The following is a 16,866-nucleotide window of genomic DNA, read 5'->3' as shown; positions in this document are numbered from 1 at the left end:
TTTTTAGGCAGTCTTGTTAAGCAGATTCCCCCCATTAAGACTTTTCTTTTAACTAGAAAATAAAATTTTTCTTACATCTCTAAGTGCTTCCTGTGCCAATGAGCGGAATGAAAGGATCACTCCAATAATGGTCATTCTCTTCAAAACACTGTCAACAGCTGAAGATTAAAAAGAAAAACAAAACCTATATATTTCACATACAGTATTTAAAATGTATTTTCACAGTTTCTTGTATTTTTGCCCAAAGGATCTATATATGGTTATGTCATTAAATCACATTTTGTCATAATAAATGTATGCATTATTAGCTGCTAGGATGCCTCTCATGGCCAAAATGGCAGACAAACTCACGCCCTGGTATCTATAGTGGCTATAGAAAACCTATACCTTTTTCCAAAATGTCCACCTTTTGTTGCATTATAGCCTGGATGCACTAAAACAGTATTTGTTCCATGCAATCACATATCATATCCTGTAATAGTTAAGTGAAAATATATTCTGAAAATCCTTAGAAAATAAATTTTAAAAACCCCATGGAACAGCTTGGTTGGGTAAGTATGCACCCCTGTTGCACTTCTGTAACAATGTTAAATGCTTTAAACTCTGGTATTACAAATTGCCTTCAATAGCACACACCATATGAATTCGTTCCACCTCTTCATACTGCACTGATTCACAAAATGGATACATTCAGCAGTTCCTGTTTGTCCTTTCTGCCAGGGTGGTACATTTTAACACAAAAACCCTACTATCAGCGCAAGGAACAGCAAAATAAATCTGATAATGAAATGGGTACAAAAGAATTATGAAGTCCTCGATAGCTCTCCAAACATGGTCAGGACAATTAAGAATGGAAAATGTATGGCACCACCAGAAGACAGAAAAAGGAAAACCTCTGCAATAACATAAACAACCAGCATCAGCTGAGGTAGGCCAAGAAAGAAGGAGCCTCCAGAATAATCACACATCCAATTTTATTGAAGAAGGACCCAACTTGGCCAAGTTTTACCTACAGCCTGTATCAGGGGTCATTAACATAGTAACATAGTAGATGACGGCATCTACTATGTTACTATGTTAATTAAGATCTCAAAAGATCAAAAAGACAGTAATCATGCCTTGTTAGTGGGGCACTCTTTGCCTGCAAATAAAATCAGTGTTTTAGCAGAAGATTGGCAGCGCGTGCTGATTTTACTCTCAGGCAAGTACGGAGCGCCCCACCAACACAGTGTGATTACGGTCCTTTTTTATCATTTGAGATCTTGATGACCCTTGATTCAGGCTGTAGACGAAACATGGTCAAGTCACGTCCTTCTTCAATAAAACGGGATTTATTTATTTATTAATGTATTTATATCCCACATTTTCCCCACAGACATGCAGGCTCAATGTGGCTTGCATAAACCAGAGAAAGAGAGAGATCTCCGGGTGATATCAGATACAAATGAGAATAATAGAGTAGAAGGGCAAGAAAGAAAGAAAGAATACTTTACATAGAATAGTACAGAAGAATAGGACTAAACAGGCTCCGCATATGCCAGCTGGCAGAGGCCAGAGTCCTACATTGTGATTGGGATGTGTGATTACTCTGGAGGTTCCTTCTTCCTTAGGCTACCTCTGCTGGTGCTGGTTTGCACATATATGGCACCATTAAGAGCCCCCCCCCCCCACCCCAAATATCAGGCTGTTACTCCAAAATAGATGACCATGTAGGGAAAGAATACCCAGGGAGGCAACTAAAAGGCCAATGGCAAATCTGAAAAAAGGTACAGCTTTCAATGTTCAAGATTGGTCAACGTTTGCAAGTGACAATAATACTGTAAAATACTCAATAAATCTAATTTGTATGGTAGAGTGGCAGGGAGAAATTATGTTTGAAGCTTGCAAAGCAACACTCAGGAGGTACTATAACCATATGGCTAAAGGTTTTGTGGTACAAATAAACTAAAACAGAACATTTTGGTCTAAATGCAAAACATTATGTTTTCTGCAAACCAACACAGTACGTTTCTCAGACAATACCAACCCTGCTATGAAACATGTTGGTAGCAGCATGATCTTATAAGGATTTTTTCATTGGTAAGGATCTGGCACTTGTCAGGACAAAAGAAATAAATGGAAAAATGTACAGAAAAGTCTTTAAGTAATAGGTTCTGCCTTCTGTAAGAAAGCTTAAGAACAGAAAAGTAAATGTGGCTAAGGAATAAAAAGCTAAATGTCCTGTAGCACAATCAGAGTCCCAACCTAAATTCAATCAAAAATATGTGGCATGTCTTGAAAATTACTGCCCATCAACCTCCCAAAGAACCCAACTGAGCTCAATCAGTGCTGTAAAAAAGTATGGTTTATTACTGACAAATCTAGATGTACAAAGTTGATGGAAACCTATCCCAGCTCTACAGACTCAGAATTGTAATGGTTGAAAAAGCAGCTTCTATCAAGTATTGACTCAAGGCATGGAAACATTCAATTGGTACAGTTCAGGTTTGTTTATTCAGTATATGCTTTGACCCTAATAAAATATTTTTCCCCAAAAGATACTGAGTATGGTGTGTTGAGGGAGTAAAAACCAATCATTTAAAAAAGCCTGATAAGTCTGATACACCGATACAACAAATATGAAAAATACACAAGATAGTGTAGACTTTCTATAGCCACTTTATCTAAGGTCTTAGGGTTTTGTGAAACTAAGGAAAATACAGGTAAATCCCACAACTGCGGGAAAGAACTGAGGAATGTGCAAGAGCTGCTGGAATATAACACAGAGGGTAGCTTGCAAAGCTGCTTTGCTGTAGTTTGTGGTTACTTAAAATGCTATGGCTTACAAAACTTAACCCATCTTTTTCTCACTCCAAAGATGTGAAACAATGTTATGCCACTACTAATTTACCATACTGTGGCTCTATTTGTGGCAGCCATTCACAATTTATACAATTATAAACCATTATATAATACCTTGAAGTGATTTATTAATTATTCTGGGCATAAAATTAACTGCAGAACACTGAAGCTTTAGTTTAAAAACATTCCCTGTAACTGCAACTCTACTAAATGTCACAAAGCTTCTAATAAATGTATTAACAAGGAGATGTAGCTCTTAATATTTAAAAAGATCTGTGTATATGAAAATTATTCAAAGTACTATTTACACCACTCTAAATTCCAAATGAAAACTTGACTGTTGGGCAGACTGGACGGACCATTCGGGTCTTTACCTGCTGTCACTTACTATGAATGTTAAAAAGAAAGTGAATCCCTAAAAATACAGCATCTGAAAATATATGGGGTTTCCCTTTTTTTTTTTTTCTCAAGAAAGTAAAAAAAATCACAAATTGGTTATGGCTTCTATGATCTTATTATCCTGCCTACTACACAACAAATTCTCATCAGACTTATGCCCTGTAAACAAGAAGTCAGAAATCCAACTGCTAGGGAGGGCTGGTAATTGGGAACAGAAATTTATAAAAGGGAGAAGCAAATCTAGCAGGTCTCTTAGATCCAATAGCTCAACTCAGGGGTTCATAAAGTTTAGCAAACACACACCTTTCAGATGTGTTTTGAGCAGTTATTGTTTGTATTATTGTATACCACAGTGAACCCTTTTAGAGAATTTAATGGTTAATAAGAGCTATACTGACATTGACATTCATGCTTAATAGCTTCATAAGAGGAATCTAGCACTATAAAATATGTATTAACAAGTGGTCATTGTTACCTTAAACAGCTGAACTACACTCATTCACTAAACCGTGTCACTTGTGGACTTAAACTCAATAGCTACATAGGGTTTCTCTTACTAAGCTGTGGTAGAAAGTGGCCTTAATGAGCCCTTATGCGAGTCTTTCCTGCATGCTAAGGCTATTTTTACCGCAGCAGCAAAATGTCCAATTTTCTATTTTTTGTATTAATGGCCATGCACTAATGTGGCCATTAGCATGAAGCCATTAAAAACAATTACCAAATCAGCACTTACTGCCACCCATTTTGTAGGCAGTAAGGGCTTATGTGGTAATCCTGTGCTAATCAGAGTGTGGTTACATACATGCGCTGACTAGCACAGACATACCTACTCTCCATCCCTAAACACACCCCCTCCCAGAATATTTTTTAGCGTATGAGTAGTAAGCAGATCCCAAACTTACTGAAGGATGCCTGAGCATGTCCCACAGAAAGCCATTTTAAGCTGCGGTATGCATGCACTAGTGCTTACTGCAGCTTAGTAAAAGCATCCCATAGTAATTAACCAGTTCTCTATTTTGCCAATATAATAAAAGTAGGATGTAACCTTTTCTTCATTTATTGCTGTTCCTTTCCTGGTTTTTCTGGAGGTCATGATCTTTTGTGGCAAGGTAGCTGAGACACAGAGCATTATTTTATACTAATTGGTCAATACAAATTTTAAATAAGATGATGAACTAGTAACACTGGGGGGGGGGGGGGATTATTATTATTATTTTAACAAACAGAACACCTAGGTGCTTTTTGTGGGTTCCACATATTTTATAAAAACAACATAGGTTATTGTGTCTTTATAGAAGAGCTACCCAGAACTATCCCCAACAACACACACATCCTCAGACACAATGGGGATAATTCTATAAAGTGTGAAAAAAGTTAAGCGCCAAAATGTTAAGTGCTAAGCGCAAACTCTATAGCAGGACCTGAGTGCACAGACTACATTATAGAATACTAGTGTAAGTTGGTATTTATGCGCCAACATTTAGGCACGCCTACTTACGCCATGTCTATGGCAGGTGTTAATGTGAATACTTAAATGCGGCACTTTAGATCACAGATGACATTCTATTACTCTATTATGCATGTGTGTGAGATGTTCATGACCTGTCCATATGAACGCTCCCTTGCATTTGCACGCTATCCCAGCTGCACACTGATTACAGAATACCTCTTAGCATGCACATACACACATGAATGTTAAATTTGTGTGTGTTACTATTCTATAATATGCAAATAGTGTTTATATTTAGGGGAATGTATACACATCTTTACATGTACATTATAACTCTATCCCAGGTTCATCTAAACTATGCCCCCAGGGATGGCTGGCCTAAACATGGCATGTGTATAAGTGCATGCCATCAGTTCAATTCAGTTACTATTTACATATGGTCATACAAGTTTAAAAGGTCACTATCCACATGTAAAACAGGCTTTACAAGTGAAAACAAAAGCTTTTGAAAAAAATCATCCCCACAATGCACAAGCCCAACTTCTCTTGATACCCTATAAATGTAATTTGTTTGATGTGCATGGATCAAACTGCCACATTTAAATGCACATTTTAGAGTGTTTAGTCCTGTAATTTTATAAGCAACTTGAGCATGTAAAATGACGCTTTACGTGCTCAAGCAGGAGCTTATAAAATTGACCATGTATCTGTGCAAAAAAAATAGCCGAGTTTTGCAAAACACTGCTTTTTACCAGCACGTTCAAACACAAAGTTACTCTTGCCCCATAGAAGGTGAAACTATGTGGCAGCTTTCCAATAGGCTATCATATAATGGCAAATAGATGCATCCTGCCTTCATGTAACAGGCACAAAATAAATACACCAATGTGCCTTCCCTGCCTAAGTGCCCTGTTATAAAATTACCTTCAAAATGAAATTTAATTTTCAAGAGTATAAGCAAAGGCAGGAGCTTTTTGGTCCCTCAAAGTCTGAAATGCAAGGCATGTGCAGATACCCACATGACAGTCTTTTGAAGAGTGCTGCCATCTGTTCTGGTTTGTCAAAGCTGGTCCTCATCTGCGTTAGCACATCAACATTCTCCACCACAAGTTTCTGAAGAAAAATAAAACCTTCAGTCGGGAAAAAAAAACATACTGTACAAATAAGAAAAAGAAGACTTGAGGACATTTTAATGTGCAAACAGCAAACAATTTAAGAAAGCCAGATACCTTCATGTTTTCCCCCTACACAAAGTTAGACACCATAAGGTTTCTCTATTCTTAACCTAGTAGGGTAAGGATTAGATAATGATTACTTACGGCAATTTTAACAAATTACAATCAAGAATATATTCTTGAATAGGAAAAACACAATCTGCCTAAGAAATAATTCCAAAGAAATACAAAGTAAAATGAAAACAAATTAACCCACAGGAGAACAGACAGCAAGACCGAAAGAGAACTGAGCTCCCAAACACAGTATTTCCCAATAAGTAAAGTGGTTACCATAGATACAGCAAATGTACTATCCAAGAAATTCTTTATAAGGAGTAATAAAAATATTTTTTATATTTGACAATTTTAGTACACAAATGTGGATAGCAAAGCACAAAAGAAGCTCTGCATTAAAACCAAGTTACTTACCTGTTGCAAGTGTTCTTCATGGACTGCTTGATACAAGCCCTCACATTATAGTGATGTCATCAATGGGGAACACACAGGAAGCTTCTCCACCTTAGAATACACTCAAAAACTTTTGAGATGCTCCATTCTACATGTGTGCCGCTTCATGCCTGCTTTAGTTTATATATTTAGCTGGAGCAGAATACAACTCCTTGGAAAGGTGGCTGGGTATGTGAGAACTTGTATCCAGCCATTTTTTTTTAAAGGCAGCCCTGAAACAGAAAGAAAATGGGCCTGGGGAGAAGGATGCTAACCACCAAAGAAATTCTGGAGGCCTGACTGGCCAAACCTATTGCTGCACTGGGAATCCTTTTCTAAACAGTAATAAAGCTGTAAACCTATGAACAGATGTTCATGTCACAGCTCTGCAAATTTCTTCAATGAAGGCTGACTTCAAGAGGGCTAACGATGCCGTGTCAGCTTTGACATTATGAGCTGTGACATGATCCTCAAGAGTCAAACCTGCTTAGGCGTAAGTAAAAGAAATGGAGTCTGCAAACCAAGTAGACAGTGTGTATTGACGGCAACCCTTATCCTATTTAGGTAAAAAAAACCAAGGTGAGTAGACTTTCTAAAGGCTTTAGTCCACTCCGACTAGAAGGTCAAGGCTCTCATGCAGCCCAATGTGTACAGTGTACATTCACTTTTGTGAATATGAGGCCTGGAAAAAAAATGTCAGCAGGACAACAGACTGATTAAAATGGAAATCGGACACTTCCTTAGGAAAAAAAAAAAAACTTAGAATGAATGTACAGAACCACCCTGTTAAGGAACTTAGTGTAAGGTGGATCAGTTACTAGAGCCTGGAGCTAGCTCAATTTGCATGCTGAAGTCACCGTCATCAGTCAGATCTTTAGTTCACAGGTATCAAGCTGCTCAAAGGGAGCTTTCATCAGTTGGGGTAATACCATGTTGATGTGCCATTATACTACGGGAGGTTTTGTGGGAAGCTTCAACAAAAGTAAATCCCATATGAAATGAACAGCTAAGGCAGAGATGGGTGTACCTTCTACAAGTTGGCAATAAGCACCAATTACACAAAGGTGTACTCTACTGAAGTTGGTTTTCAAACCCAATTCAAAAGTAGAAGGTATTTAAGCAATTTTTGTGCAGAACAGGAAATGATCTTGGGCATGTTGGCACACCTTTTTCATTTAAATTTATAAGATCTTCAAGTGGAATCTATCCTGGAAACAATCAAGACCTGCGACACACTGTCAGGCAAGAAGGGGAGATGGGCCAGATGCTAAAGATAAGAATCAATACACACAAAAGCACAATTTCTGATACCACAAAGCAAATCAAGGTGACATACGGCGAGTGTTAGCAGTAAATTTGAGAGAATGAGATCACACACCACATACCCTAGCTTAGGAGCAAGGTTCATTCCCTAAATCACAACACAGATCAACTTCACTGAAATCAATTGTAGATACTAATCAAAACCCAACCACTGAAGAGTGACGTTGCAAGGAGGAAAAAAGATCTCATACAACTGTGGCAAGAAAAAAAAAAAAAACACGCTTTTTTTGGTTTTAGCAGTTCTTCTGCACACAGTGCAAAAAGTAATCATGGATCAAAAAACCACCTGAAATTATTTTTTTTAATCTTGCATTATAAAATCTTCCTGTGTTGCATATCATCATTCTGGCACATCATACACACTGCCTCACAGTCATTTATAAATGGTGCTAATCAAAACGCACTTGACCTTAAAAATAAAGGACTTATCTTTGTGGAGCTGTGCAGTTCATGTGAAGCATTTTAACATTGTGTGGTCCCAACGGTCCTGTTTTGCATCCGCTTCTTCAGGAAACCACACCGATGACCATTTTTCATTTGAAATCTCTGGAACTCCATGGATTGAATTCAACTATGCATTGGACAGCATTCCGTAGTCTACTCGTTCTTTATTTTGAATTTTTGTTTCTTAATTTTGTTATGTTTTTTTGTTGGTTGGTCTGACATCAACTGACAGTACTGATAATGACATGGCAATTTTTGATTGGGTAGCAGCTAAATGGATGGTTTTTATATATGGCCACCCGTCCTGTCTTGCTGTTTGCTAGAAGTGGGGCAGTGGAAAGTCTACTCTCCAGTGAGCCAGAGTTAGCTTCATGTCTTTAGCTTTCTTTTTGTTTTCTTTTGGAACCATCACGTTTAGTTCATTGTTTGTGTTACAAGAAAAACTTTTTTTGTTGTTTTAGAACAAAAATGGTCATTGGTGTGGTTTCCTGAAGAAGCGGATGCGAAACGGGACCACTGGGACTGCACAATGTTAAATCAGTCAGCTGGGGTGTAACCACGCTTCACATGAACTGCATAGCTCTACAAAGATAAGTCCTTTATTTTTAAGGTCAAGTGCATTTTGATTAGCACCATTTATAAATGACTGTGGGGCAGTGTGTATGATGTGCCAGAATAATATGTAAGACAAGAAGATTTTATAATGAAAAATAATAAAATAATTTCAGGGGATTTTCTGTGTGCAGAAGAACCACTAAAAAAAAAAAAAGTTTTTTTTTTCTTCACTTGCTACAGTTGTACGAGATCTTTTTTCCTCCTTGCAACGTCACTCTTCACTGGTTGGGTTTTGATATTTATTTTATTTGTTGCATTTATATTCCACATTAGATATGCATTCCACATTAGATATGGATCTAACTAACCCATTTGGAGAAATGGCACCAGAAACAAACCAAGGTGATGCTTCTGGGGGCCTGCATTTTTTTGGGACCAAAGAACTGCATCAATGATGTCATGGTCAAAGGTGTAGAGAAGGAATATGTAGAAGCTGATAAAGAAGGCAGAACTGTTTAACAAATATTTCTGTTCTGCGTTCACAGCTGAACGGTTGGGAGCAGGACCAGTTTATGTGTGAATCAATCCTCTATTCTAGTTCTTATTCTTATGTTCCCCCTGCCCCCACTATTGATGGAAACCTATCCTATAAAAATACCATTACAATCCTAGGGGTCACTTTTGGACGAGAAAAAAAAACACCCAAAAACTCGCCTTCAAACTTCAAATTGACTGTCATCCGCTCTTCCTTTTTTATACTCCACTGTGTCCACGTAGTCCACTCCATTCTCCCCCCTGCATTTCTCCATTCTCTTATTCTAGCCCTGGTTATTTCTTATCTTGATAACTGCAAACCCCTTTACGCTGGCATCCCATTTTATTTTTTTAAGCATCATCAGCTTCATTTTAGTTGCCCTTCGCTGCACCTTTTTCCAATTCTACTATATCTTTCTTGAGATGCGGCGACCAGAATTGAACACAATACTCAAAGTGCGGTCGCACCATGGAGCGACAGCGGCATTATAACATCCTCACACCTGTTTTCCATACCTTTCCTAATAATACCCAACATTCTATTCGCTTTCCTAGCCGCAGCAGCACATTGAGCAGAAGGTTTCAGTGTATTATCGACGATGACACCCAGATCCCTTTCTTGGTCCGTAACTCCTAACGTGGAACCTTGCATGAGGTAGCTATAATTCGGGTTCTTTTTTCCCACATGCATCACCTTGCACTTGCTCACATTAAACGTCATCTGCCATTTAGCTGCCCAGTCTCCCAGTCTCGTAAGGTCCTTCTGTAATTTTTCACAATCCTGTCGCGAGTTAACGACTTTGAATAACTTTATGTCATCAGCAAATTTAATTACCTCCCATCTCTAAATCATTTATAAATATATTAAAAAGCAGCAGTCCTAGCACAGACCTCTGAGGAACCCCACTAACTACCCTTCTCCATTGTGAATACTGCCCATTTAACCCCACTCTCTGTTTCCTATCCTTCAACCAGTTTTTAATCCACAATAGGACATTTCCTCCTATCCCATGACCCTCCAATTTCCTCTGTAGCCTTTCATGAGGTAACTTGTCAAACACCTTTTGAAAATCCAGATACACAATATCAACCGGCTCCACTTTGTCCACATGTTTGTTTACTCCTTCAAAGAATTGAAGTAAATTGGTCAGGCAAGATTTCCCCCACACAAAAGCCGTGCTGACTCGGTCTCAGTAATCCATGCCCTTGGATGTGCTCTGTATTTTTGTTTTTAATAATAGCCTCTACCATTTTCCCCGGCACCGACGTCAGACTCACCGGTCTATAATTTCCCAGATCTTCCCTGGAACCTTTTTTAAAAATCGGCGTTACATTGGCCACCCTCCAATCTTCCAGTACCACGCTCGATTTTAAGGATAAATTGCATATCACTAACAGTAGCTCCGCAAGCTCATTTTTCAGTTCTATCAGTACTCTAGGATGAATATCATCTGGTCCAGGGGATTTGCTACTCTTCAGTTTGCTGAACTGCCCCATTACGTCCTCCAGGTTTACTGTGAAGTCAGTAAGTTTCTCCGACTCGTCCGCTTGAAATACCATTTTCGACACCGGTATCCCACCCAAATCTTCCTTGGTGAAGACCGAAGCAAAGAATTCATTCAATCTCTCTGCTACGTCTTTATCTTCCTTGATCGCCCCCTTTTACCCCTCTGTCATCCAGCGGCCCAACTGATTCTTTTGCCGGCTTCCTGCTTTTAATATACCGAAAAAATGTTTTGCTACGTTTTTTGGCCTCTAATGCTTTTTTTTTCGTAATCCCTCCTGGCCTTCTTTATCTGCGCCTTGCATTTGCTTTGACACTCCTTATGCTGCTTCTTGTTATTTTTCATTGTCTGCATGTTGTCTGACAACTTCAGGAGTTGAACAGAAATGTGCTTAACTTAGAAGTCTAAGACTTCTGGAGAAAAAGGTGATATTCCAGAACAAACAGAACCATGACTTGAACTTGGGAGTTTTGACCTTGTTCTCACATTCAACTCAGGGTTGTTAAATGAGGCATATCTTTTAAATTCTACTTCTGTTTTTCTTACAAATCCAGGGGCATTAGCTTTGTGCTTTTTAATATTATTGGTTTATAGGGAGTTTTCTAAAATCTGTTCAAAGAAATAATTTCCATGCCAAACAAAATTCAGAAATCCAAAGACTATGTTTGTACAAATGACTCATGATTCCTGTTATCTTCTAGATTAAAAGACAGACATCAGTCAAAACAGATAAAATAAAACAAAAAAACAGTATGGGTTGACACCTCCCAAAGTTTAGCTTGGAAATATGCAAGAATGTGACCCAAACACAACAAACGTAGCTGAAACAAATGGGGAAGGGGGAATAAATCTATATTTTTAGGGCCAGGTTTAAGTTTTGGACAAACGTAGGGTAAGAAGGTACAAAGGCTTGTAAAACAAAATGCTTCCACAAATCTGAAAACCCTCTTTAATAGGGGCAGTTGTGATTACTCAACTTCTCTCCTCTTTCCATAGAATGTCAAAAACACAGACTCAGAAGTAAAGAGGCCACACCTTTATTTTTAATAACCATTCATTTCCTGGATACTGGTGTGATATACTTTTTTTTACCACTGACGGCACATGCCAACGTAGACTTCTCTCTCCACCCAAAAGCCAGCTCTGTGTTATTAGCTAGAAAGATATGTGTAACCAATAAACTCTGACACTGCTGCCAAGATAAAATGTTTATATACCACTTACCTTTTCAAGACCTAAGTGGTAGAGAATGACACGGGGACCCGCAGTAAACACGGGGCCAGAGCCCGCGGGAAGACAGGAGACCTAGACTGAATCCTGAGATAGTGGATGACTTATTCATCCACAGATTAAAAAATCATAACAGTGCTTCATAGGGTATATATTTCTCTCCCGCTAGGTCATACAGAATGGGTTGTATTTTGTATCCCTGGACATTTTAACAGGATGGATTAGGACTCCTTGGGGTAGTAGAAGTCAGCTATTGCTGGGGTTGGTAGAGGGTGGTGGGGGTTGGGGGGGCTATTATAGTTGCTCGCTGTTATTATTGGTTTTTATTTATGATTTACAAACAACAGTAGCACAGCATATTGTTCCTTTTTATTCTTTAATAAAAAGATTTAAATATAAAATCATAAGTGTTTGAGGCTTCTGCAGATAAAGACAGAGCCCACAAGGATGGGGCAGGGGACAGGGACAGGGACAGAGCCCACGAGGATGGGGACAAAAACAGAACCTGCAGAGACAGGGCAGGGACAGTGAAAGGGTCCACAGGAACGGGATAGGGATGGAGGGGATGGGGTGGAGACAGAGACAGAACCCACAAGGATGGGACAGGGCCAAACTTTGTCCTCATGACATTCTCTACTAAGTGGTTTACAACATTAATTTACATAATTATAACAAAAATACAGAAAAACTCCATAAAATAAAAGGAAAGGCCTACAACACTCAAACCACATTTGTAATACACCCCACTATCAGCTATCACACACATACAGTGGTGGAAATAAGTATTTGATCCCTTGCTGATTTTGTAAGTTTGCCCACTGACAAAGACATGAGCAGCCCATAATTGAAGGGTAGGTTATTGGTAACAGTGAGAGATAGCACATCACAAATTAAATCCGGAAAATCACATTGTGGAAAGTATATGAATTTATTTGCATTCTGCAGAGGGAAATAAGTATTTGATCCCCCACCAACCAGTAAGAGATCTGGCCCCTACAGACCAGGTAGATGCTCCAAATCAACTCGTTACCTGCATGACAGACAGCTGTCGGCAATGGTCACCTGTATGAAAGACACCTGTCCACAGACTCAGTGAATCAGTCAGACTCTAACCTCTACAAAATGGCCAAGAGCAAGGAGCTGTCTAAGGATGTCAGGGACAAGATCATACACCTGCACAAGGCTGGAATGGGCTACAAAACCATCAGTAAGACGCTGGGCGAGAAGGAGACAACTGTTGGTGCCATAGTAAGAAAATGGAAGAAGTACAAAATGACTGTCAATCGACAAAGATCTGGGGCTCCACGCAAAATCTCACCTCGTGGGGTATCCTTGATCATGAGGAAGGTTAGAAATCAGCCTACAACTACAAGGGGGGAACTTGTCAATGATCTCAAGGCAGCTGGGACCACTGTCACCACGAAAACCATTGGTAACACATTACGACATAACGGATTGCAATCCTGCAGTGCCCGCAACGTCCCCCTGCTCCGGAAGGCACATGTGACGGCCCGTCTGAAGTTTGCCAGTGAACACCTGGATGATGCCGAGAGTGATTGGGAGAAGGTGCTGTGGTCAGATGAGACAAAAATTGAGCTCTTTGGCATGAACTCAACTCGCCGTGTTTGGAGGAAGAGAAATGCTGCCTATGACCCAAACAACACCGTCCCCACTGTCAAGCATGGAGGTGGAAATGTTATGTTTTGGGGGTGTTTCTCTGCTAAGGGCACAGGACTACTTCACCGCATCAATGGGAGAATGGATGGGGCCATGTACCGTACAATTCTGAGTGACAACCTCCTTCCCTCCGCCAGGGCCTTAAAAATGGGTCGTGGCTGGGTCTTCCAGCACGACAATGACCCAAAACATACAGCCAAGGCAACAAAGGAGTGGCTCAGGAAGAAGCACATTAGGGTCATGGAGTGGCCTAGCCAGTCACCAGACCTTAATCCCATTGAAAACTTATGGAGGGAGCTGAAGCTGCGAGTTGCCAAGCGACAGCCCAGAACTCTTAATGATTTACAGATGATCTGCAAAGAGGAGTGGACCAAAATTCCTCCTGACATGTGTGCAAACCTCATCATCAACTACAGAAGACGTCTGACCGCTGTGCTTGCCAACAAGGGTTTTGCCACCAAGTATTAGGTCTTGTTTGCCAGAGAGATTAAATACTTATTTCCCTCTGCAGAATGCAAATAAATTCATATACTTTCCACAATGTGATTTTCCGGATTTAATTTGTGATGTGCTATCTCTCACTGTTACCAATAACCTACCCTTCAATTATGGGCTGCTCATGTCTTTGTCAGTGGGCAAACTTACAAAATCAGCAAGGGATCAAATACTTATTTCCACCACTGTATATGACTTCTATAAGATACTTTCTTTATGGGGTACAGTTGCTATCGTAAAAATTGTTATATTGCCCAAATGGTTTAATTTATTTATTTATTGCATTTGTATCCCACATTTTCCCACCTGTTTGCGGGTTCAGTGTGGCTTACAATACATTGTGTTGATGGAAATACAATTTGTTACAACTCGATTATGGTTACATGTGAGGAGTTAGGTTAAAACAAAGTCTACGTATCGCTAAGGGGAATAAAACAATGGAGCAGAACGATGGAACAATGGAAGAGCAACAGACATTGATAGGATTACAAAATAATAGCGTTCGGGTATAATTATTTACCACCTTTTTGAAGGAATTCACTCAAGGCGGTGTACATGTTTTGCAACATCTTCCCTTACTGCTTACATATAGAGATCTGCAATGTTATAATGCTTTGGTGGGGAAATTTTTATGGGGTTTTAAGAAGCCTAATTTAGCACTGAAATATTTGCACTTTCTGAGAGTGGATGGTAGATCGGGCCTCCCGAATCTCTGGGATTATAATGTGGCTTGTTAACTGCACTTTGTGCGTGACTGGATATTTGAATCCTCTGATTATTGTGATTTTACTTTTGAGCGGAATCTGGGGGACCCACTCTTGCCAGCCTGCTTCATGCCAGGAGGCAGCTGCTTTCGCCACAATTGCAAACTCATCTGCTACTCTGCCTATGTGTTGAGCATGGGTTTTCATTTGGCGTAAATTTGGATTGCATTCTACTATATCTCTCTTTCTACCTATTGTTGGAAATTTGGGACTTTCTGGCCAGGGTACCTGATTCCAGATTCCAGTCCTGGGCTGACAGGCTTAGCACTTGTGCGACATGCCTTGGATGAGGACAAACTCCAAATGTTACCTTATGAAATGATACAAACCACATATCTCCTTAGTCCAGATGAATCGTTTGTTTATCTTCAATTAAGTCATTATATTGGTGCACTGTTAAGCTGTCACCCAGAAGACTTTTCAGGTTCACTCTTTGATGAAAATGGCCTCTTCTAGCTGTTCATAAAGGCCTGGTGGGCCGATATTATGGGAGTATGAAACACCAGCTACAGCTCTCCCATCTTCAAATGCTTTCCCCACTTGTTAATAACATTCCTTCACCCTAACATTACCAAAGGTTTTACTTCAACCAGGGCTGTGGAATCAGTACACCAAACCTTTGATTCCAACGTTTCTATTTTTCTAATGTCTGACTAAAGACTCCAACTGCAACAACAACTGATATTAGGTTTTACATTTTTTTTTTACAAGATCTAAGCACTGGTAAATATTTATTTACCTTTATATCCAGTACAAAAATATAGATATAAGTATAAAATAATAAATTTACCATATAGTATAACGTAAGTTTTTATTTTTAAGCTCAGTCGGTACATTTTTACAGATTCTGATAGACTCCACCAAAAATTGCTTCCAACTCCAACTGACTCCAACTCTACAGCCCCAACCTCAACAAATGGGGTTACTGAAGTTCCCAATGAAAAGGGAAGAGTAGGGGATGGCCAATAGATGAAATCCAGTTCAAATGTAAAGAGCTCCTGGGCCAATCAGAGCCCAGTCAACAAGTTTTAAAAGTATACTGCTCACAGTACTGTAGATTCACTTCTTCACTGATGGGCAGATCAGCTGTTCCAAACAGCTATCTAAAAATAGCACTGGAACAGCGCGGGGCTTTACCACTCCTATGATTAGAGATAATAGCATGCAAATTTAAGCACGCTATTCTCTCTGATCATAGGGTAGAAGTGCGGGAGGATTCCTCCCACACTTGTTTGACAAGTCTGGGCTGTCAAAAGCCCAGACCTGTGAAACACAGGAGCTGGAGGTCCATGGGACCACTAGACCCCTACTACCCCCACCCCGAGCCAAGTGAAATGGAGGCTGGAGATCTGTAAGGAAGAGTTAACTGGTATTAAAACTGATATATCATCCACATAACTATAGCAAGTATAACCATTTAGAGATAATTTGAAACCTAATGTATGCAAATAAATATTAAACAATGTTGGAGATGGCGGAGAACCACTTTGCCACACAGAAGCACTTAGAAACTTATTTAGAAGGCTTTAAGTGGTCCTGCATGAACTCTGCGTCAGTTAGCATGTGGTAAGTGTAGCGCATTAACTGGTGAATGCCTTCTACACCCATTCTATGCCCCTGACACATAAAGCACAATGTGGGACTCTGGAATAGGCATTTTCAGGGGCAACTGCCGTGATCAATGCAGTGTCTTTATAAAATGCACAACTATATTTATACCAGCTCCCACGCTGCTGTAAATCTATGTAACTACAATAGAGCCATCATTTCTGAAGCTTTTGAGGGGCAGCTGTATAAAAACACAGAGGTATCTATATGTCTTTATACAATAGGCTAAAAATAGATACCTGACTGAGCACCCAATCTAGGTGACCTGTTATAAAAATACTTTTTTTTAGGAATAAATGACATCAGAAAGTATAAAGAAATTAAACCATTGATGAGAATTGGGAGCTCTAGGGTACCAACGGCGGGGCGGTCCGCCCCAG

The 16,866-nt window shown here is 39.6% G+C and overlaps 1 protein-coding gene across 1 annotated transcript in view; it reads right to left on the bottom strand.

Annotated features, from left to right (window-relative positions):
• The window catches only part of NCKAP1 (NCK associated protein 1), a 234,916-nt gene that overhangs the window by 58,803 nt on the left and 159,247 nt on the right, over positions 1-16,866 (bottom strand). Inside the window, exons 24-25 of the mRNA XM_030209048.1 lie at positions 5,710-5,803; positions 76-158 (exon numbers count right to left, since the gene is read on the bottom strand). Coding sequence (XP_030064908.1) covers positions 76-158; positions 5,710-5,803 — 177 coding nt within the window. The remainder of the gene's footprint in view (positions 1-75; positions 159-5,709; positions 5,804-16,866) is intronic.

The sequence above is a fragment of the Microcaecilia unicolor genome, chromosome 7 (assembly GCF_901765095.1).
Source record: "Microcaecilia unicolor chromosome 7, aMicUni1.1, whole genome shotgun sequence".
NCBI lineage: Eukaryota > Metazoa > Chordata > Amphibia > Gymnophiona > Siphonopidae > Microcaecilia > Microcaecilia unicolor.
This window is presented reverse-complemented; position numbering and strand designations above follow the sequence as displayed.